The 25,864-nt window shown below is 39.7% G+C and overlaps 1 protein-coding gene across 1 annotated transcript in view; it reads right to left on the bottom strand.

Moving 5' to 3' along the window:
- LOC121370124 (sodium/hydrogen exchanger 1-like) overlaps positions 1-16,657 on the bottom strand; it is a 61,120-nt gene extending 44,463 nt beyond the window's left edge. Inside the window, exons 1-5 of the mRNA XM_041495230.1 lie at positions 16,576-16,657; positions 9,717-10,085; positions 6,356-6,401; positions 5,376-5,417; positions 1,099-1,170 (exon numbers count right to left, since the gene is read on the bottom strand). Coding sequence (XP_041351164.1) covers positions 1,099-1,170; positions 5,376-5,417; positions 6,356-6,401; positions 9,717-9,951 — 395 coding nt within the window. The 5' untranslated portion in view covers positions 9,952-10,085; positions 16,576-16,657. The remainder of the gene's footprint in view (positions 1-1,098; positions 1,171-5,375; positions 5,418-6,355; positions 6,402-9,716; positions 10,086-16,575) is intronic.
- Between the last annotated feature and the right edge of the window lie 9,207 nt (positions 16,658-25,864).

Raw genomic sequence — 25,864 nt, 5'->3', positions numbered from 1 at the left:
TTTTGGTCTGGGATCGATCCCTGCCAGTGGGCCCATTGGGCTATGTTTCGTACAGCCAATGCACCACGATTGTATATCAAAGGACGTGGTATGTGTTATCCTGTCTGTGGTATGGTGCATATAAAAGATCCCTTCTTACTAATGGAAAAATATAGCAGGTTTCCTCTCTATGACTGTCAAAATGACCATACGTTTGACATCCAATACCCGATGATTAATAATCAATGTGCTCTAGTGTCGTTAAACAAAACAAACTTTCTTAACTGTCTTCAAAGATGTTATAAAAGGAAAGGCCTAGCTGATATGTTATAAAATAAACTTTTGTACACCGAAGTGATAGATATAGTTCATGCTTTAAATAATAAACTTCATCTTGCATCATCATGTACAAATCAGTTGATGATGCTGTAAATAATACATTATGATATGCATTGCGATACGTATCGGGACGTAGCCCAGTGGTAAAGCACTCACAGAATGTACAGTTGGTCTAGGATTGATCCCTGTCGGCCATGGGCCCATTGGGCTGTTTCTCGGTCCAGCCAATTCACCACAACAGGTGTAGCAAAGGCTGTGGTATGTGCTATCCTGCCTGTGGGATGCTGCATATAAAAGATTTCTTGCTGCTAATTGGAAAGAGTAGTTCATTGCAGAGCGGTAACAGGTTGTCTCTCATTTTCTGTGTGGTCCTTAACCATACATGTACGTCCAATGCCATATAACCTTAAAACACTTCATTGCTTCTGATAAAGTGTAGCCGGAAGCTAGTTTGAACCGAGCGAGAGGACAGCGACACTGCCACCCGATTGGCCGACGTGTCTACCATATTAGGGCATGCAACCCCATCGCTGTGTTACCCGATGTTGTGGTTTTAAAAAATGCTGACTCGGCGCATACATAATTAAAATGTGCTGAGTGCATTGTTAAATAACACATTCCTTCCTTCCTTTATTAACAACACATCTAGATCACATTGTTCAATTAATCATTGACTACTGGATGTGAAACATAAATTTGATAATTCAGACACAAATGGGCATCTACTGCTCTTTACAAATTAAAACATGTTTTGACTAATATTGCAAATTGAAAACTTACGGAGGTAAAAGAAACAGGAAGAAAGCGTGAGGTGCAAAAAACAGTGGTAAGTGCTCAGCTGCCCCTGAAAAACTAGAAGCATAACACATATTATACATATATACATACAAACACACACATCAACAAACAGAATAGGATAGGATACCAAGCAGGATAATAGTAAAAGTGTTAGTCTTAGGAATTGGTTGGAATTCCATCATCAATCATCGGTTATAATCGGTTAGCACCAACCGATCAACTTTTCATTACATGGGTGTAAGAAGGTGCCAAAAAGTGGGGGAGGGGGCGCGCACACACACACACACACACACACACACACACATATAAAGTAAAGTTTGTTTTATTTAACGACGCCACTAGAACACATTGATTTTTTATCTTATCATCGGCTATTGGACGTCAAACATATGGTCATTCTGACACTGTTTTTAGAGGAAACCCGCTGTCGCCACATACATGTAGGCTACTCTTTTTACGACAGGCAGCAAGGGATCTTTTATTTGCGCTTCCCACAGGCAGGATAGCACAAACCATGGCCTTTGTTGAACCAGTTATGGATCACTGGTCGGTGCAAGTGGTTTACACCTACCCAATGAGCCTTGCGGAGCACTCACTCAGGGTTTGGAGTCGGTATCTGGATTAAAAATCCCATGCCTCGACTGGGATCCGAACCCAGTACCTACCAGCCTGTAGACAGATGGCCTGCCACGACGCCACCGAGGCCGGTCACACACACATATACACATATAAATATATACACATATAAATATATATATATATATATATATATATATATATATATATATATATATATATATATATAAATATATAAATATATATATATATACTTGTATAAATATATTAAAAAAAACATCACTGCTCCCACAAAATGGGGGTACATGCCACCCTTGCCCCCCCCCCCCCCCCCCCCCCCCCCTACGCCAGTGCTGACAATCGGTTTCAATTATATGAACATAAGAAGGATTTGAATAATAAGGGTCAGGTACATATTGCCGTGTTCACTGGTATCTGGACCCTACAAATAGTACATTTTACCTTTAATAACTATTTAATATAGCTTTTTATTTATGTAGACATGAAAATAAACACTAACCCCGACATATTTAAATCAATTATAGCATCTAAATTGGGGGTACAATTACAGTTAACATTTTCCCACACAATCGATTATGGATTTTTATAATCGACCATCAAATCGATAGAGTCAAACTGATCAATTTTCGATCATAATCAATGATCGGAACATCACTTAAAAATGTATACACATTAGGGTCTCCACGAGTACTTGAGTACTCGGGTCAAATCTACCAAGACTCGAGTCCATTCTCATGACTCGAGTACCCATGCAAGAACTAGGATAGAATAGGATAACATAACATCTTAAAGACGCAGGTCCTAGTTTCAGCCTGTGAAAAATGGACACTAAGGTTAGTCAGTGCCAGATTTGTAAGGGGCAAAGGGGGCAATTGCCCCAGGCCCCCCTGCCAGAGGGGCCCCCAGATTAAGGACTTTCTTTTTTTTAAAATGTAATAATTATAAAATTAGCTAATTGTTTTATTTGTCAAGTAATTTAATTTCTATGTTGAGGTGTCCCAGAATCTGAAGTGCCCCCGAACCTGAAGTTCCCCGGGCCCCACAAGGTCTAAATCCGGTCCTGAGGTTAGTTAATCTACAAACATTTGGATACGGTTATAAAAGAGAGAAGCTAAAGTCTGTGATGTTTAAACAGGGAAAATCCGTTTCTAAAAATAACTAGAGCTTGTTTCGATAACCATTACTTCTCAGACGAATGTGCGTTTTTAAAAACTAGGGTCTGTCACTTTAACATCCCTATATATTCAATTAAAGTTGAAGCACTGTGCAAGGAAGAGCATTCTCATTTAAATATAGGTTTTACATCAGTTGGCAACATGCTTGCAGCCGCTTACATTACATTGAGAGTGTCTGCAATGCAATACAACAGCATGATTTGGCATCCATGCTCAGCGCTGGAATTAAGATGCATAATGCTATTTTACTTTATTCCTTGGTCTCATTAACATCTAGTGTAAGTGTCGGGTACTCGGGTCCAGGTTGAGTTTCACCCTGGAGTAGTTGGACTCACGGAGGCCCTAATATACATTTAAGTAGTTGTATAATTATAGTAGCATGTAATGCAAGTATGGAATAATAACAAGAGAAATGATAATATATGTACATTGTTTGTGAATAATACCAAGTATTACAAATTGTTATACATTATATAAGAATGTAATAATACTAAGATTGTTATACATTATATAAGAATGTAATAATACTAAGATTGTTATACATTATATAAGTATGTAATAATACTAAGATTGTAATACATTATGTAAGTATGTAATAACAGCAAAATTTATGTATGTACATGTACATGTATTTCATAACACAGCCTATTTCTTGTGTACTTATTATATACACGGAAATAAACGTATGTACATAAATAAATGTATATATATGGTATATATAATAATGTACTTACCGAATTGTTGTACATATATAATAATGTACTTACTGAATTATTGTATATATATAATAATGTACTTATCAAATTATTATTATTATTATTATATATATATATATATATATATATATATACTCTTCAAAAAAAGAAACGCAAAAGGGTACAAATGGGTTATAACTCCGATTTTATGTTTCCTACCGGTTCATGCTTTATGAATATAAGGTCATTGCATGTCCCAAACACATTCCCACGGTTACATTCGATAAAACGCAGCTACTGTACAATAAAGTTCCAAAATGTGAATATTCGCAAAAACGCAGCCACGTGCAAACCATGTCACCACTGCACGTGCGTTGTCTGCACGTGCAACATGAACACCGACAGTATAAAAGTGCAGGGTGTTCGCTTGCCTGGCCTCTGTATCTGGCCGACAGTTGACAATCCAGGACATGCCACGTCTCAGTGAACCGCAGAGAAACAATGCCATCGGGCGACTAGACGCAGGCGAATCCAGAACGGCCGTTGCCAGGGCATTCCATGTGTCCCCAAGCACCATCTCCAGACTGTGGGACCGTTACCAGCAACATGGATCAACACGTGACCTCCCTAGATCCGGTCGACCACGGGTCACTACCCCCGGGCAGGACCGCTACATCCGGGTACGCCACCTTCGGGAACGATTGACTACTGCCACCTCTACAGCCGCAGCAATACCAGGTTTGCGCAGGATATCCGACCAGACCGTACGGAACCGCCTACGTGAGGTAGGAATTCGTGCCAGACGTCCAGTTCGAGGTGTCATCTTAACACCACAACACCGTCGACTCCCGACTGCAGTGGTGCCAGATTCATCGACAATGGCCTCAACTGCGATGGAGACAGGTGTGGTTCAGTGACGAGTCCCGATTTCTGCTCCGACGTCATGATGGAAGATGTCGCGTGTATAGGTGTCGTGGTGAACGTTATGCGGCAAACTGCGTGCAGGAAGTGGACAGATTCGGCGGGGGTAGTGTCATGGTGTGGGCAGCCATCTCACACACTGGCAGAACTGACCTGGTCCACGTGCAGGGCAACCTGAATGCACAGGGCTACATTGACCAGATCCTCCGGCCACACATCGTTCCAGTTATGGCCAACGCCAACGCAGTGTTCCAACATGACAACGCCAGGCCTCACACAGCACGTCTCACAACGGCTTTCCTACAGAACAACAACATTAATGTCCTTCCTTGGCCATCGACATCACCGGATTTGAACCCAATTGAGCATCTATGGGACGAGTTGGACCGACGCCTCCGACAGCGACAACCACAGCCCCAGACCCTGCCCGAGCTGGCAGCAGCCTTGCAGGCCGAGTGGGCCACCATCCCCGGGACGTCATCCGTACTCTGGTTGCTTCAATGGGCAGGCGGTGCCAGGCAGTTGTCAACACACGCGGAGGCCACACCCGGTATTGACTCCAGATGACCTTGACCTTGGTGGTGTGTCCTATCACTTACTCACAATGGACTAGAGTGAAATGTGAACAATCCTGCAACATTTGGTAATTATCGGACTCACCATTCAATAATTAAATCAATTCTCCAAATGTTACGACAATGTGGTTTTGCGTTTCTTCTTTTGAAGAGTATATATAATATACTTACTGAATTATTATAATATATATATATATATATATATATATATATATATATATATATATATATAATATATATATATATATATATATATATATATATATATATATATATATATATAATAATGTACTTACTGAATTATTGCCCCAAATATGGTCCCCAAAATGATCAGCATACTGAAAAATATAAATATCACATTAAATTTTACCTTGTTCATTGGAAAAAAAAGGTATTTCATTTTAACAAGATGGTCAAACATTAATGGTAAAAGAAAAACCAACAACATCAACATATTATCCAATCAGAGGTTTTGTAGTATCAAACATATGGTAGACCCTACAAGTAACATTTGGTCTACAGTTAACAGTGGTGTAGGAAGGTACCAAAAAGTGACAAGCAAAGGAAAATGGAAATAAACAGTTGAAACATTACCAAGACAAAAATTAGAAAAAAGATGGAAAGGAGTGATTGCAGCTTTAGAAACCAACTTCAGCAAAATCTCTAACCCCCCCCCCCCCCCCTCCTCCTCTCAACATGGGCTAAGGCATAGCAGGTATAGCGGAGCTGAGGGGGCTGGAAGAACTCTAGCCCCCACCCCCCCACCCCCCGCTCCTCCTCTCACCATGGGCTAAGGTATAGCAGGTACAGCGGAGCAGAGAGGGCTGGGGTGACTCTAGCTCCTTCAATAATTCTGAATCAATTATTATTGATAGTAAATCTTAAGGCAGAGATGAATTTTACTTGTAGAATGCAGGAAATTGCATTTTAGGACATATAGTTTTCAAAAGTTTACAGGGGAGCATACCTCGATCCCCCTAGAAACTTTTCTTTGTGCCTCAATCTCAGTCAGCCCCCCCACCCCCAATGTCTACTTGCTTCCGCCGTACTTGCATAGCATAGTCAACTTTCTTAATATGTGGGAAACCCCTGGTAACCAGAATGACCATCTTCGACTTATTGCAATGCCTGCAAATCAAGATTTCTTGACAGTTGAAAATATTCAAAAAGTCAAATAAGACTGAGTCAGTTTGTGGGTTTTGGGGTTGTTTTTTTTTGGCTTAAATAATAATAATAATAATAATAATAATAGTAATAGAATTAAATTAATTCTCACCATGATTCTGGCACCTTTGCTGATAAGAAGTTTGCATAATGGTAAACTGAAAAAGAAAAAAATACATGATGTGGTTAAAATTTTAAATATAAGCTTACAATGATGTCAGCCACATTTAAAAAAAACCCACTTAAATAATCTTTCAAATGCTGAAATCTCTATGCATATTTGAATTTATGTAATTTTTATGCATCTCTGATCAAACTCAATCTATTATATTGTGCAAATGTTGTTGGGTTTTTTTTAATCACAAGAATACAATGTATCATGTGGTGTAAAAGTAGTCTGTATTACATGTATTAGAACCATGTACGATTTTCTATTAAAGGGAAATAACTCATGTATGACTCACTCTGGAAAGGATTTTGCTTTAGCCAATTTCATAACTCTGCATTTGAAAAATACTTTTAAAAATACTTTAAATAGTCAGCAATTTATCAAATACTTTAGCATATAAAGATATTCTTAGTCTTACATAATGTGTATTTAATCATTTGTAATTGGCTAATTTGGCTTCTTAAAGTCAGCAATTTATCAAATACTTTAGCATATAAAGATATTCTTAGTCTTACATAATGTGTATTTAATCATTTGTAATTGGCTAATTTGGCTTCTTAAAGTCAGCAATTTATCAAATACTTTAGCATATAAAGATATTCTTAGTCTTACATAATGTGTATTTAATCATTTGTAATTGGCTAATTTGGCTTCTTAAAGGTGCAGACCCTAGTTTCAACCCGTAAAAGTGGACACTAAGTTTTGTTAAGTTACAACAAACCTGTAACACATTTGGATGTTACAAGAGAGTAAAACAAGAGTGTGTGAAGCTGAAATGGTGAAAGATCATTAAAAATAGACTAAAATTCAACTCCATAACTGTTATTTCTCAGACACACGTGCGTTTTTAAAAATATGAAAAATGCATTTTGTGGTATTAGAAACACCAGGATGACCACAAACACGTCGGTTGTACGGAAATGGATTATCTAAACAATAAAATATAAGTAATGTTTGATTTCAGTGATTATAAACTAAGAGTGAAAAATATGCCTTAGTGTTTAAAAACTAGGGTATGTCCCTTCAATATGGTTCGGGTCATTTCTGAATAATTGATGAAATTGAGAAGCTGGGTTTTTGGGGTGTTTGGTTTAGACCTCGTCATTTAAGGGGAGCAATCACTCTCACTCACCATCACTCTCCTGAGACTAATTCAACAAGAGTGATGTATAGCTTGCCTTAGCATGAATATAATTTATATAGGATAAATATAGAGACTATCTCATGGTCCATTCCTTGACGTGGTGAGGTAGCTTGCATGTCTCAATGACTCAGAGAGCTATGCCAGCTGGAGCATCAGCTCCTGGTAGGGTCACCCAAGCTGGACTGGTCAAAGGGTAGAGACAAGACTAATATGGACTGGACAGACAGAAGACATGAGTCAAGACAGACAACTGTCTAGGAGAAGCAAACTCCAAAATCAAAACTGGGCTGGAGAGGCTCAGAATCCTAGTAAGGAAACTCTCCTAGGAGAAGGAAAACTCCAAACTCAAACCAAGTCCACTGGAGTCAGAATACAGAAGCTATGCATATATAGAGGATTCGTCATGAATATTTTATAATATGGAAAATATCAACTGAGTCTATGTTAATCGGTATTTGTCGAGGCTCTGCTGAGACAAATACTGTTTAACTAGGCGAGGTTGATATTTTACATATTAGAAAACACGAGTAGTGAATTCTATTTATCATATAACACTTCTAAAATAAAATTTTCATTCAATTTTTAGTAAAGCACAGTACTAAAGTCACCGCCATCGGTAATATGATGTCATCACGATTAGCACAAATTAGTTTGACGTCATGCATTTTAACTACATCTTTGAAAATGTTATGCTCAGGAATACAGGTCTTGTTGGCTTGTAAACAAATGACCCATCCACAGCAACACATTACCGAGAGACCATTATTAACCAGGTTAATAAACTAAAATGATCACATGGGTTTATGACATGGATGTCATAGGTAAGTTATGGGAAAAGAAATATCTTAAATGGCTTCCCATAATTAAAGTTACATGAGCAATTAATCATTCCCTGCAATTTCTTTTTTTTTAAATACCTGGTCATTTTGCTGCATTCATCCATCCATCCATCTAAAACCCACCCATACATCCATCCTCTGTCCATCCATCCACCTATCCATCAATTATTGCATCCATTCATCTGTCAATGCATCTGTCCATCCATCCACATACACACCTAAAACCCATCCATCCATCCATTCATCTAAAACTAATCAATCCATATAAAACCCATCTATACTTCCATACATCCTTCATCCATCCATCTTTCATCCATCCATTTTCCATTAATCCATCCATCTAAAAGTAATCCATCCAAATAAAACCCACCCATCTATCTATCTATCGATTCATCCAGCCATACATTATTCATCCTTCTAAAAACAATTCATCCATATAATACCCACCATCTATCCATTCATCCATCCATCCATCCATACATCAATCCACCTAAAACCCATTCAGTATATATCCATCCACCTAAAACCTACTGGTACCCATCAATCATCCATCCATCCATACATACACTATCCATCATTTTAATTTGAACTTATTTCAGTGCTTATATCCAATTAAGGACTATCCATCAAAACCCCATCCATCTATCCATCCATCCACCCATTCATCTACATACAACCCATCCATCCACCTAAATCTCATCCATCTATCATTCATCCATCCATCCAACCACCTAAACCCTTATAAAACCCACCCACCCACTCATCTATTCATCCTTTATCCACCCATCCATCCTTCATCCATCTACATACAACCCATCCATCCACCTAAATCTCACCCATCTATCATTCATCCATCCATCCAACCACCTAAACCCTTATACAACCCACCCACCAACTCGTCTATTCATCCTTTATCCACCCATCCATCCTTCATCCATCTAAAAACAACCCATCCATCCACCTAAATCTCACCCATCTATCATTCATCCATCCATCCAACCACCTAAACCCTTATAAAACCCACCCACCCACTCATCTATTCATCCTTTATCCACCCATCCATCCTTCATCCATCCACCTAAAATCCACCCATCCATCATTCATCCATCCATCCAACCAACTAAAACCCATCCACCCTTATAAAACCCATCCACCTTTATAAAACCCATGCACACCCCCATCTATCCATCCTTTATCCATCCACCTAAAACCTACACATCTATCCATCCTCCATTCATCCATCCATCCATCCATCCATCCATCCATCCATCCATCCATCCACCGATCCATTCCAAAACTTGGGTATGTGACTGATACTCACTGATTTTACTCAGCCCTGCTAACAGAACAACAACTGTATATACCAGCGGAGATTTAACCGTTTCAAAATCCAACCCGGCCACCTGAATCCCTTCATCTGACTTGTTATTTGCTACATCCGGTGTTGGTGTTGGTGTTGTCGTGCTGTAATTTGTCGGTGCTGATCCACAGGGTCGGATCACATCAAAAACATAAATGCTAAAAATAGCAATAATACTTTGTAGAGTCACCACCATACTGATGAGTTATGTTTTCACAGACAACCTCAAGGTCATGCCCTATGACCTCTGTACCCTGTTAAGAATGTTTAGAAAGGTCAATTCCACAAAGTCCTTATTTTCATTCTTCTCCAACTTCAATGTTAACATCTCTGAAAAAAAACAGAAGGAAAAAAATGGAATAAAAAATAAAATATGTTTGAAGGAAGGAAATGTTTTATTTAACGACACACTCAACACATTTTATTTATGGTTATATGGCATCAGACATATGATTAAGGACAACACAGATATAGATTGAGGAAACCCGCTGTCATCATGGGCTACTCTTTTCGATTAGCAGCAAGGGATCTTTTATTCATATGAAACATATCATATACCCTCAGGATAATTCGGAATATTTTCAAATTATTTTCAAATCACTGGCATGATTCTGCAAGTAAGGTTTTGATTGGTGGACATAAGCTCCAACTGGCTGCTGTTAGATCCACATGTAATAGTGGAGCTAATTTTAATTAGATTGGGAGAGTACATACCACAGCCTTTGTTACACCAGTCATGCAGCACTGGCTGGAACAAGAAATAGCCCAATGAGGCCACTGATGGGGATTGATCCTAAACCGGCCATGAATCAAGCAAGCACTTTACCACTGGGCAATGTCCCGCCCCTGTGTGGTATTGAAGCATATGATTACTACATGTGAACACACTTCAATGGAAGGAAGGAGGGAAATGTTTTATTTAACGACGCACTAAACACATTTTATTTACGGTTATATGGTGTCAGACATATGGTTAAGGACCACACAGATATTGATCGAGGAAACCTGCTGTCACCACTTCATGGGCTACTCTTTTCGATTAGCAGCAAGGGATCTTTTATATGCACCATCCCACAGACAGGACAGTACATACCACTGGCTGGAGCGAGAAATAGCCCAATGGGTCCACCGACAGGGATCGATCCAAGACCAACTGCGCATCAAGGAAACGCTTTTACCACTAGGCTACGTCCTGCCGGCAAACTTCAATGGAAGTCGTTTATGGAAACTAACACAAATTATATATTATGTATATAAATTAATATTCAATCAAACAACTCCATTTACCATTACTGGTATACATGTGGATCCAGAGTGGCGGGGTGGGGTGGTGGGGGTGGGATGGGGGGGTGGATGGGTTGGAGGGGATTATGTGGTGAGAAACATGTTTGAAGTGCCCTTTTTGATGACTTTAAAAAAAGAAAGAAAAAAGCATCATCTACAATATATAACGCACTTACTTGCCCTAAATACACGTTTCTGAACCAATCTGATTAAAATTAGCTCTACTGGTCTACCAGTAGATGTAATAGCATTGCATGTACTCCCATGTCCAAGAGACATTTCATCTATTAATTATAATTTAAATATCGACCAATCACACTTCGCCTTTTATAACGTTATTTGGGAGAATGTTTTCAAATTCTTTTCAAATCACTGGCATGATTTTGCAAGTAAGGATTTGATTGGTCGAATGAAAGGTCAGTTGGACATGAGCTCCAACAGGGTGCTGTTAGATCCACAGGTAATAGTAATTAACCAGTGGAGCTAATTTTAATTAGACTGGTGTCTGAACATTTTTATTTCAAACATTTCCAGGGAGCATGCCTGGAAACCCCTGTGTAGATGGTATGCATCTGAATCCACAGTGGAAGGGGTGGGGGAGAAACCTGTTTGCAGTGTCCTTTTTGATGATTTTATAAAAAAAAGAAAAAAGAAAGAAATGTTTTATTTAACGACGCACTCAACACATTTTATTTATGGTTATATGGCGTCAGACATATGGTTAAGGACCACACAGATTTTGAGAGGAAACCCGCTGTCGCCACTACATGGGCTACTCTTTCCGATTAGCAGCAAGGGATCTTTTATTTGCACTTCCCACAGGCAGGATAGCACAAACCATGGCCTTTGTTGAACCAGCTATGGATCACTGGTCGCTGTAAGTGCTTTACACCTACCCATTGAGCCTTGCGGAACACTCACTCAGGGTTAGGAGTCGGTATCTGGATTAAAAATCCCATGCCTCGACTGGGATCCAAACCCAGTACCTACCAGCCTGTAGACCGATGGCCTAACCACGACGCCGGTTTATTAAAAAAAAACCCCAAAAACCCCCCAAAAAACCCACCCCCTTTTTATTTTAAAGTCCGTAAAAAAAAAAAATTTATATTCTTAAATACAGTTTAGAATAAATAAGGCAAACTTCTGAAAGTCAGTGGTGCTATTTTTGTACCCACAAGATTGAAATGGGTGAAGGGTTACAGATTACTGGGTTACATTGTATCCATTAAATAGAATCTAAGAATAAAATCATAAACAGAGAGACATAATTATTAAAGGGACATTCCCGAGTTTGCTGCATTGTAAGATAAACCCTAATAAAATATATCCACGATTAAACTTACATATTAAATATATTTTCTTGTTTAGAATATCAGTGTCTGTATATTTAATGTGTTTCTGGTCATCTTAATATTTGTAAGAATACCAAACTGGATTTTGTCTTCAAATAATTTAGTACGTACGAAAAAAACATTATTTTAGGAAACAAAATAAAATTTTACTGTGTACAAATATTAGAACGATCAAAAACACGTTTAATATACAGCCACTAATATTTTATGCAGAAAAATATATTTGATATGTAATTACAAGCGTTAAAAAATCTCTGTTAGTCGATAACATCTTAAAAATTGCAGCAAACTCAGGAATGTCCCTTTAAAGTTTAAATATGTTCTTTTCTTCAATGAAATGAACTAACTACTAATATTACTATTACTACTACTAGACTACTATTACCATTTAATTAATAATTACAACTTATGCAATTGCTTCTACTGCTGTTATTGTACTACTATATGGTTATTTGGACTCTTTATTTAATTTTAATTTTATTTATTTAAATCTTTTGCTATTTATTTATTTATTTATTTATTATTAATACTTATTATTTATTAAATATTTATTATATTATTTATTTATTTATTTATTTATTTTATTATCAGTATAATTATTCATTCATTTATTTTTTATTTTTTCTTTTTTCTGGCATGAAGTGCCAACCTTATCATTGCTTCATACATGTCTTATTTGCCCCGACAGCCCTGATCGCTTTATCACGGTCTTTAATAAATCATGACATTGTTTACACGTACAAAATCGATAGTTACAAGTGTCAATACATTAGCAATACTACAGAGGATCCCATTCGCTATTACGGGGACCCAACAAACAACCGTGCAGGACAGATATGTACCCATTACCACAAACGAATTTGATTTGCTGAGGTCTGTTTAAACCAGGTTAAAACAGTGTACCAGTTAGGAGCTCCGTCACACACGAATACATGTAACATAAACACACAGGTGTCAAAACATTGACCTTGCTCAGCGGGGCAGATAACTCGTGCTGTACTCTTTCTGCACTCAACTCTTCCGCCTTCAAAAACACGCCGAACAAGTTGGCCTCAGACCACTATTAATTTCGCTATATGTTTCTATATAGCCTTAGTGGCTATAACATTTTTATTAATATCAGCAGGCCCGTGAAGTTTTGTATGTACCTTTGCCTGCATGGGGGACACATACCCTGAAAAGGACAACCCCTGTTGTCCAGCTCTTTCTCCCAGCATATTGGTTTAAACAGACACACCCTCTAAACCAGGCCGGAGTACACCCATTTTACACAAAAAGCACTACTTTTGCATGGGCCGGAATTACCACAAACAAGTCTTCAATGTCAACAAGTTACACATGTTTACAAACTACATGCTATCCCCTGTCACTTCAGTCAAACAGTTGCCACTTCATAGCTGTCTGCCATGAAATAATCACAGTCAAACAGCAGACTACTTGCGCGGTCAAACTTCCGGATTTTGGACAACCAAATGGGAAGATAACTGTAATCTGAGGCCTATCAGTCCATTTTTTTCCCCTAAAAACTGGCCCACACTAATTCATTCCAATGATATACATATTAAAGCAATGCTCGGTAAGTATCGGTATGTCACCTTTAAACTGAGAGTATACAGAGGCTGTGTTAAAACACCTACCACAGTGCCTTGCCATGGCCAATTTTAGCAATGGAAACTTGAGGGACACCAACTTCAAAATGTAATAACTTTATCAAATTTTGGAATTTCTTCATTCAATGAGCAGCTATTTTTTCTTCTACATATGTTCTATCTGCACAGTGTTGTCTTGGAAAGATTTTGAAATATTTAAAGGAAATAAAATCAATCATTAGATTTTACTTCTTTTTTAATTAAATATTAAACTTAAATTTAAATTTTTGAAAAAAAATAAATCTAAAACTGTAAAATTTTGCATTTTAGATATGATAAGTGGAGGCTTAGTAAAGATATGGTGACTGAATTCATGATACATTATTAGAAATGTGTCAGAGGGATGGTGAAAGTCACAAAATTGGGGCCATTTGCAACAAATGTTTACACACTAATTTCAGGGAAAATTAGACATGATAGGCCTCATATTCAATTTTGACCTGCTGTATTTACTTAATCTACTTCATTTACTGTATTAGACATGTAGCCACTTTGTAAAAGGCAAAACAGTCCATATAAATGCATATTAATATGAATATGCCCTACAGATATTACATAGGTATACACCATCAGATTACAGTTATCTTCCCATTTGGTTGTCCAAAATCCGGAAATTTGACCGCGCAAGTAGTCTGCTGTTTAACTGTGATTATTTCATGGCAGACAGCTATTTAGTGGCAACTGTTTGACTGAAGTGACAGGGGATACCATGATGTTTGTAAACATGTGTAACTTGTTGACATTGAAGACTTGTTTGTGGTAATTCTGGCCCATGCAAAAGCAGTGCTTTTTGTGTAAAATGTTTTTACTCTGGCCAGATTTAGTGGGTATGTTTGTTTAAACCAATATCCTGGGAGAAAGAGCTGGACAACAGGGTTATCCTTTTCAGGGTATGTGTCCCTGAAAAAACATACAAAAATCCATGGGCCTGCTGATATTAATAAAAATGTTATAGTCACTAAGGCTATATAGAAACATATAGCGAAATTAATTGTGGTCTGAGGCCAGTTCGCCGGTGAAACCGAGTTTGAACTAGGCTATACGCACCACAAATGACGCAACTTCAGGAATAACACATGAAGACGTTTATGGCTTTAAAATAAACATATAACTTTTAAGTTGTAATTTCGTGTATATTTTTTAATATTATACATTAAATATAGATATTATTTTTTTGTTATCTCGACGTATATATAGTGGTACATGATTTTCGGAGAAGAGGGTGCGCAACCCTAGCACCCATCACCTGGATCCGCACATGGCGTAGCCAGCACAGGCCCGTAGCCATGGTGTTGGGTTTTTTCAATATGCCCCGGAGCCCCCAAGCAACTCGGGCAAAACGACCCCCCTCTAAAAATCCTGGCTACGGGCCTGCAGCATGAGGCAGATGAGGCGCTTGCCTCGTCTGGAATTTCCTCAGATTTATTTTATTGTTCCCATGACACTGATATTTATTTTACAGGTCTGGGTTTGACTCGGCGTTTTTTCCTCTCTGGCTACGCCCCAGATCCGCACATTGACGTATGTGTATATATACTCTGATGCTCCCACCCCAACCATTTCCTGTCCTGGACGGAGGAGCCGGCCGAGACCGGCACTTGTGCCCAGGACAGGCGTGCGCTACAAAAGCTTGCTCTGAATGTGCACGTTAAAAACTAGTTGGTGGCCCAGAGCGAAATAGGGTAACGGTCTGTTTTCTTTTCTTCTCTTCTCTTCTGACACGTGGAGATGACAGGTCAATTTAAAATTTCTTCCTTTTCATATTTAAATTAATCACTGATATTCAAGACAATATTTTTTAGCCTACTTTGCGTTTAAACTTCGAGTTTTCATAACGCGCATAAAGTTATACCGGAATGCCATGGGCGTAGGCTGGGGGGGGGGGGGGGACCCCCCCCCCCCCCCCCCCCCCCCCCGCTGAAGCAAATGATCCGCTTTCAGTACTAAAACATACAGGTTTATAAATATGGAGTTTCGGGTGGTGCAAAAACAAAATAGAAAAAGGTCCACTTGGTTCATATCACGCTACGCCCCTGAATGCCACATATTACAATGATAAAATAGCCTTGAACCATTGATCCGCGCATCTGGGGGTTTAAGAGGTCCCTAGCTTTTAAAAATTCTGTCACTCCTCAGAAATCTTAGATCCGCCTTCGCACTTCATTGGTGTGGCGGCGCACTACAATGGAATGTGAAATCACGCGATAGATTTGAAACCTGAAGGGGGAGGGATGCACAGTCGACACCTCTACCCTGGATTATCGGCTGGATATTACAGAATGCATGGGAATGGAGTTTACAGTTTTAAATTTGAACGTTGAGCACGATATTTAAAAATATAACTTACTTGGTTGGCTTTACACTGGCGTAGAAAGTGTGTGTGTGTGGGGAGGGGGGGGGGGATTAGTGGGCCATGAGCCCCCCATTTTGTAGCAGCAGCGATGTTTGATATATATTCACCCACGCGCGCGCGCACTTCAAATTTTTAATATTGTATCAAGAAATACATGGATCTATTGATACTAAATGTTTTACCTTCAAGTTCCAGTTTTTAAACCACTCCGCTTTACTGCGTACAACGGACATGCAAAATGTGGTCACAGACCGCGTAGAATCCCTGTTCAGAATGAGTTCACTAACTGGAAGCCCTTATTGAGACCCAACGGGTGGCATAGGTTCCAATGTATGAAATAAGTTCCTATTGATGATAATGTTAACGTTTACTCCTAAAACGAATAAATAAGCAGCGTATCGACACACCTAGGCAGTACACCCAAAGGAAAGTGTGGCACCTCATATTTAATCTACCTTGAAGAAAATAGGGGGTCACATACCATAACTTTTATTAGCAACCCGAATGTTTGCTAAAAATCACAGTTCTATTTTTAGGGTTACTCTACACTGATTTCAGCCTCTTGTATATACTATAACAATTGTATAACAAATAAAAGTGTATTTATATATTGTCAATGGATAATAGTATTTGCACACAAAAAAACACTAAACAAAAATAACAATAAACAAACAAACAAAAAACCCATACCGAGTCACATCGAACTTTGACACATACTTTTCTTTTTCGGTACAATGCACCCTACAGAAAGAATACTTGTTCACGGTAGACTGCGTCTACACACAATATGCGACACAAACATCTAACCAGTAAATAGACCCGATGGTTAAAGTAAGGGAGGCGTGTAAGTGTAAATGGGAGGGGGTGGATGGGGGAGATGGCAGATTCAGGCGCGTGTTGTGTGCAAGGAATTGCGCTGGAGGGAGTTTTGCACTGTGGCGAGCAAAGAGATTTTAGAGTGTGTGTGTGTGTGGGGGGGGGGGGGGGGGGGGAGTCGGGCGGGTCATGTTCCCCCGGAAAATACATTGGACCAAAAAAAAAAAAAAATTAGCAAGGAGGGGAAGGGTCTGCACACACGCCTGAGTTTTTGTTGATCAAAACCCACTTGTTGCACGCAATTGTTTCTTTTATTTATTTAAAAACAAATTTAAATATGTTTTCCAGGGAGCTTCACCCGAACCCCTCATCGCTCGCCCAATCTCTAACCCCTACAAAATTTTCCGCACATGCGCCTGGGGTGGTGGGGGTAACAAGCTATTTTTGAAGCATACAGGTGGGGAGGGGGGGGGGGGGTTTCTCCGGTGGCCTCTAACGGTATTTCCTAACATCTGCAGTTCAAGTAGCTCGAATGTCATCTCACTCTATCCAATTTATCTTCACATATATACACTCAACAAAATTAATTAAGGGTCAGTAGACTTTCCGGCAATTTAAAAAGTTTATTTTGTTTAAAGACACCACTAGAGCACATAGATTAATCATCGGCTATTGGATGTCAAACATTTGGTAATTCTGACTCGTAGTCAACGGAAGAAACCCGCTACATTTTTCCATTAGCAGCAAGGGATCTTTTATAATATGCACTTTCCCACAGACAGGAAAATTCATGTAATTATATGCACTGCTAATCACAATTTTGATCACAGATGACATCTAAACATTGTTTGAGTAAAATCGGAACCGTGATCAATACAGGCAAACATTCTTAAACACGGTGAGGTTTTCGTGATAATTTATAAAAATTACCGAAAGTTAAAGACGACACCACAAGAGCAGATATTTTAACAAATTGGCTAAAACCCCTTGTCTTTTGATGGTGGAACTACAATGACCCAGAATAAAATAATCAACAAAAAACATTTCCAATTTTGAGCGATTGTGTTAGCCTACATGTTTTGTTGAGTATATAAACTGTATTGTAAATTATCCTCCCATGAATTGGATAGGGCTAGAAGATATTCGAGCTAGCGTACAGAGTAACAAAATACACATGTAGTAGTGTTTTGAAACTGAATAAAATTAATGAATGTTTAACGACAAGCCAGCACAAAAGAAAACAGGCTATTGGGTGTCAGGCTAAGGTATAAATCAGACCGCGCCGCATATAACTCACTCACTCACTCACACACACACACACACACACACACACTCTCTCTCTCTCTCTCTCTCTCTCTCTCTCTCTCTCTCTCTCTCTCTCTCTCTCTCTCTCTCTCTCTCTCTCTCTCTCTCTCTCTCTCTCTCTCTCTCTCTCTCTACCGGCCTCGGTGGCGTCGTGGCAGGCCATCGGTCTACAGGCTGGTAGGTACTGGGTTCGGATCCCAGTCGAGGCATGGGATTTTTAATCGAGATACCGACTCCAAACCCTGAGTGAGTGCTCCGCAAGGCTCAATGGGTAGGTGTAAACCACTTGCACCGACCAGTGATCCATAACTGGTTCAACAAAGGCCATGGTTTGTGCTATCCTGCCTGTGGGAAGCGCAAATAAAAGATCCCTTGCTGCCTGTCGTAAAAAAGAGTAGCCTATGTGGCGACAGCGGGTTTCCTCTAAAAACAGTGTCAGAATGACCATATGTTTGACGTCCAATAGCCGATGATAATATTAAAAAATCAATGTGCTCTAGCGGCGTCGTTAAATAAAACAAACTTTACTTTACTCTCTCTCTCTCTCTCTCTCTCTCTCTCTCTCTCTCTCTCTCTCTCTCTCTCTCTGTGTGTTTGTGTGCGGTTGTGTGTGTGGTTGTGTGTGTGTATGTTTGGTTGTGTGTGTGTGTGTGTGTGTGTGTATGTGGCTGTACGTGTGTCTATGTGTGTGTATCGGACGGGGTGTATGTAGTTGTATGTGTGTGGTTGTGTGCGTGTGCTTGTGTGTGTGTGTGTGTGTGTGTGTGTGTGTGTGTGTGTGTGTATCTGTGTGTGTCGGAGAGGGGATGTATGTGGTTGTGTGTATGTGGTTGTTTGTGTGTGGTTGTGTGTGTGTTGTTGTTCTACACCCAGTTCTCGCCATTGTTAGCCATTCGCATTATTTTCATGACGCAATACATGGTATATTTACAGCATATGTACGCGTATATATATATATATATATATATATATATATATATATATATATATACACACATGTCTCTCTGTCTCTGTCTCTCTCTCTCTGTCTCTCTCTCTCTCTCTCTCTCTCTCTCTCTCTCTCTCTCTCTCTCTCTCTCTCTCTCTCTCTCGGTGTCTCTCTCTCGCAGAGTCAGAGACAGGAAGACTGATAGTGTACAATCAGGGCCGTAGCTAGGATTTTTTGTTGGGGGGGGGGGGGGGCAACATAGTAGTTAATAGTCTAAAACTCCTTTTCTTTAAGTTTCTATAATGCTTTCCGAATTTTTTCGGGGGGGGGGGGGGGTGCAACTGCCCCCTTGCCCCCCTGCTAGCTACGGCCCTGACAATACATTAAAATTAATAATTCTTTCAAAACGACCTAGAAACGGTTACTGGATTCTAAAGTAGGTCAATTAAGTACATGTATCTGTGTTACTAAGTACCACGAGTGGAAAAAAGGAATCAAAAGGTGCACACATGCTCTTGTGCAGTCAACCATGAACAGGACAACAAAATGTTGCTTAGCAGGACCGACAATCCATGACAGACTCGGGTTACTGTGTATAGGTCCTCGGTTACGACAGTGACCTACCTCTCTCTTCGTCTATCCGTCTAGGCCTTTCTGTCTGTGTGTCTGTCTGTGTGTGTGTGTGTGTCTGTCTGTCTGTCTCTGTCTCTCTCTTTATCCTACTCTCTCCGGCTCTCTCTCCTGCTTTCTCTCTTTCTTTCTTTCTTTCTTTCTCTCCTTTCCCTCCCTCCCTCTCACTCTATCTCCCTTCTTGTTTATATCTCTCATTCTTGCTCTTCGTCTCACCCTACCCTCACTTTCCCTTCCTTTAACCCCCCCCCCCCTTCATTTCCCCTTCCACTCTTTCTTTTTCTCTTTCCCTCTTTTGCTTTTGATCTCTCTCCCCTCCTTTCATTCCTCCCTCCCTCTCTCTCTCTTTCCCTCTCTCTCTCTCTCTCTCTCTCTCTCTCTCTCTCTCTCTCTCTCTCTCTCTCTCTCTCTCGGGGGAGGAGGGGGGGGGGGGGTTAAGAGGGACCACCCACAACAAAGTTTCGAATATGGGGAAAACGATGGAGACATTCGGGCATAATAAGCTGGCCTAATTGTCCTAATTTAGTAAAACCTTTTCACCATGTGTTTTTATCATTCTACCCCACAATATTAGTTGTAATCCATGTAAAAACAAAAACAAAAACGTAATGATTCGTTTGCAACTCCGTAATATAGCCCTTTGGTAGTAATGCTAATATGAATAAAAATTCTAATCCAGATTCAGGCATTGAATAAATGAATGAATGAACGAACGTTTAAGGACACCTCAGCACGAAGACGTGTTAAGCGGAAACAAAGAGAGATACTCGTAAATACATTAATACCGGCCTCGGTGGCGTCGTGGTTAAGCCATCGGACTACAGGCTGGTAGGTACAGGGTTCGCAGCCCGGTACCGGCTCCAACCCAGCGCGAGTTCTTAAGGACTCAATGGGTAGGTGTAAGGCCACTACACCCTCTTCTCTCTCACTAACAACTAACCAACTAACAACTAACCCACTGTCCTGGACAAATAGCCCAGATAGCTGAGGTGTGTGCCCAGGACAGCGTGCTTGAGCCTTAATTGGATATAAGCACGAAAATAAAATGAAAAAACCCAACATTAATTCATTAAAACGTACGTGAGTTGAAAACCAGGTTCAACAGCTTCAAGAATGGATTAAAGGTGCACACCCTAGTTTCAACCCGTACAAATGGACACTAAGTTTTGTTAAGTTAAAACCTGTAACACATTTGGATAACATTACAAGAGAGTGAAACAAGAGTCTGTGAAGTTGAAACTAAAACTCGACTCCACAACTGTTACATATCAGACGCACCTGCGGTTTTAAACATATTAAAAAAATGCATTTTGTGGTATTATAAACGTCAGGATGACCAGAAACACTTCGGTTGTACGGAAATGGATAGTCTACAAATTAAAATATAAGTAAAGTTTGATTTCAGTGATCATAAACGGCTGCAATAGTGAAAAATATGCCGTAGTGTTTAAAAACTAGGGTATGTGCCTTTAATAAATGGCTAGTCATTGTAATCGCTTACCTTGAAATAATAATTGTTCCTACACACGCAAACGAGAACAACTGAATGGTGGACACACACAGGATTCGAAGTGAAACAAAGAGCTTCCACGAGTGACAGAATGAAATTACTATAAAGAAGCACTGCTGATATCGATATATCGGAGTATGAGCGTATTTACACGAGTGACAGAATGAAATTACTATAAAGAAGCACTGCTGATATCGATATATCGGAGTATGAGCGTATTTACACGAGTGACAGAATGAAATTACTATAAAGAAGCACTGCTGATATCGATATTGTCACGGGGATCCTATAATACCAGTAACTGAATGAAACACGGTTATCAAAATATCTCTCCTAACTGTATATCTATTAGATCTCTCTGTAACGGGCGGTTAAACCCTAGTATGGCTCGTCTAGGTATGATCAGAAAGAAAGAAGTGTTTTATTTAACGACGCACTCAACACATTTTATTTACGGTTATATGGCGTCAGACATATGGTTCAGGACCACACAGATTGAGAGGAAACCCGCTGTCGCCACTACATGGGCTACTCTTCCGATTGGCAGCAAGGGATCTTTTATTTGCGCTTCCCACAGGCAGGATAGCACAAACCATGGCCTTTGTTGAACCAGTTATGGATCACTGGTCGGTGCAAGTGGTTTACACCTACCCATTGAGCCTTGCGGAGCACTCACTCAGGGTTTGGAGTCGGTATCTGGATTAAAAATCCCATGCCTCGACTGGGATCCGAACCCAGTACCTACCAGCCTGTAAACCGATGGCCTGCCACGACGCCATCGAGGCCGGTAGGTATGATCAGAGATACGATCTTATATAAAGTATATGTTATTATAGCACGTTTAGTTCACTAGAAAACACAACAAAACACAATACACTTTGGAATCTGTATTAACCTACGCTGACAAATATACTGCCGCAGTAGTTAATTAATAACAACAATAATATAACCCAGTACTGATCACTTAATTAGTTAATCTCTAGGTGTCTAGTTGGTGTCCTCCCATAAGACAGACGTCCCATAACGCAGACGCGTTAAAACAACACAAGACCCATTACTAATTACCTGCCGTTTACCTTGAATAATACATGTAGTAAATAATGGAATAGTCGGATACAATTAAATACAAAACACATAACAAAATTATATAAAATTAGATTTATTTATACACATACATATACCCGGGATACACATTTTAACATGTCTCACGATTCAATTTTCTGTCTGTTCCACAATTTATACTAATTTTAACAGATGTCCAACGGCATCCAAGAACTGAATGGGCGTTTTCTGTTCAAGGGTTAGTTGCGCCTTCAATCTCACGATTCTATTTTCATTCTGCTTATACACTCTCTTTCTTGGTGGTGGGGCAGCTCCAAAGTTTATCTGTCTCAATTTAGCACGTTCGGAGGTCTCTATTCCTTTGATTAATTCTACAAATCGGTATATGTTTGGATGATGAACTTGGATTGAACGATTCATTCTGGAATGAAATCCCTCCAGATTATTATTTGTTCTTGGGCCAGTGGTCAGATGATGGTTCCATACAATCAAAGGGAATCTGGAGTCATCGTCTACCCATGTTAAAACAACATAATCATTAAATGCCTCCGCCTGTGGAACATCAGGTCCGTCATTCATGGCTTCTAACCATGCATCCTGTACTTGTGCACTGGGCAAAAGTGGTAGTCCAGCAGCCCTCCGAATCCATGTCTGTACAGCTGGATCTTCTTTGTACAAAACAGCAAGACCCAGTTCTTGAGTTTTCCTCCAAATGGCCTGTGTAAAGTGAAAAAAGCACCCTTTTACTTCAGCTTGCGGAAACTCCGTCTCAACTGCCTGGATTGCAGCCATCTCAAAATCAGTCTGAACTTTACTTGGAGCAAGGGGTTGGTTTAATAATTGTTGAACTTCATTTTTCAACAAACTGAACAGTCTAATGTATGTTATCCTCTGTTTATCGGGAAGAAGAGCAAACACAAGGGGATACATAGTGGTTCCGTCCATAGCATGGATGATGTATAATTGGTTCCACAATGCTGGACAAGAAGAGAAAGTTCCGTCCATAAAAATGGATTCTGCAGCCTGTAGAGCTACGATTCGCTCATCTGTAGAGAACACAAGCATGTTATCTTCATTTCCATCGCTAAATAACAGGTAGCGTCTTCCGTCATTTGTCTGTGTCCATGGTTCTTCTAGGATGACATCGGCTCTAGTCTGTGGTAAGGCAGGTATCAGAACTCGTCTCTGTCTGTACAGTGCACTGCTCATACTGGGAAAGGAAGGCAAATGAGGAACAGTTTCTAATGCTTGCTTTGCAACCTCATCATTGTATATTTGCTGCATAGGTGTTGTTTCTTCTCTTGCTCGCTTCCGTAGTATGCTGATAAACCGAGCAACATTCGGATCACTTGGAAGATGGTTGTGTTCCGATGTGTTCCGTACAAATTCGCCGACAGTGGTGCATTTCCCGGTACACGTTTTTGTCACGTATCTCCAGTGAACACTTTCCCCTCTGGTGCGATTCTTTGCAAATAAAAATCCATCCAATATTACTTGTGGTGAACCTTTTTGTGATTGAACAAATTCTATCCTTCTAAGACCAGCCATGACTAAAAAATTGAATGACTGTTTTTGGTAGCTACATGCAGTTAATATATAAGAACTTTTATGTTATCTCTGTGCTTAGCTATGGTTTAAATGTATGGTCAATGAAATACAAGACATTGGTCGTCAGAGACATAATACTCATTGATATACAAACAATGTCTATCTGAAGTGAAATGAATTGTATACAGATGTTGCTAAACTCTAAAAACACGGACATCATAAAACACAGTATCTTTACATTTGTTAATTCTGTTTAGCAGATTACAATTAACTTCTCCTAGTTGCCTGTGTGGAATTGGTAGATATAACAATTTTTTTAAATAGGTACTGTCATAACTGTGCGGTAATCATTGATATAAAAACAAAACATTGTCAATCTGAAGTGAAATGAATTGAATGGAGATATTGCAGTGGAAAATCCACCAAGCACTGTATCTTTACATTTATTAATTGCATTTACCAGATTACAATTAAGCTCTCGCTGTTGTTTGCATGAAATCAGCTCATTAATTAAGACTGCTGTTGCACTGCAGCATAGCTTGCTGAGCAGATTGGAGCAATACCATTAACGCAGTCAGGGGTGTACAGGATACATTACATAACCCAATAAAGAGTTTTGTCTATCAAATGGCATGTCTGCCTTATGGGACGTCTGTCTTATGGGAGTGAACCGTCTAGTTTACACAATATGCTAATCACGTCACCGTGACACAACACCCACACGTGTGATAATTGAGAAACGCTAACACACACACGTGCGATAATGGAGAAACGCTTCCAGGGGAACTTAATTAATAAAGGAATTACAACACTATTCCTAACTGGTTAATTTTTAATTAACCCTAACTACTCATTCAATAACCTTGTAATACAGAATTAATACTGGTACCTATCACAATAAAGACAATAACCTACAGTTTACCTAGGTCCTCTAGGATGACTGGTTAAGCTTTTTATAATTATTTAAGACAGTGAGCCTACAGATTACTGCGTCAGATGACCGGCAGCACCGTCTAAATAATACAGTATCGTTCAGTGGACGACGACCGTTCCCATGGATACCTCCAAAATGTTTCTCGTCGATATATCTAAATCCTAGCTATTTATTCAAAACTCTCAGAGACAGCGAAAATCGCCTGGGGGTACAACGCGGTACCTCACGTATCATGTGGATTTTCCACAACCACCACGCCGGCATATTTATCTCTGATCGTCAGACTGGCTGTCGCCATCCGCGAGCAATCCCCTGGCCATAAACAGCACTACCGGAGATATTACATAACTACTAGCCACATGGCCTCCACACCTGCGCTGGGTGTGTATTAGAAAAGCTCGATGACCGTCGCGCAAAGGTATCACGTAACAAGTTGCCCATCTGGGCTTAAGTGCAATTTGGAACTGCACACGGCCCTCTAAAACAATTAATATCGCCACAGGCGAAAACAAAATTAAGAGCATGTACCGTCACAGATATATCGGAGTATGAGCGTACTTTTAGCTGGTCCAATATTTGAGACACGGTTGAGTGAAGAGGCAGGACGTAGCCCAGTAGCTTGTTTTGTTTAACGACACCACTAGCGCACATCGATTTTTTTCATCATCGGCTATTGGATGTCAAACGTGGTAATTTTTGACACATAACGTTAAAGTTTGTTTTGTTTAACGACACCAC

Source organism: Gigantopelta aegis, chromosome 1 (assembly GCF_016097555.1).
Source record: "Gigantopelta aegis isolate Gae_Host chromosome 1, Gae_host_genome, whole genome shotgun sequence".
In the NCBI taxonomy this organism is placed as follows: domain Eukaryota; kingdom Metazoa; phylum Mollusca; class Gastropoda; order Neomphalida; family Peltospiridae; genus Gigantopelta; species Gigantopelta aegis.
This window is presented reverse-complemented; position numbering and strand designations above follow the sequence as displayed.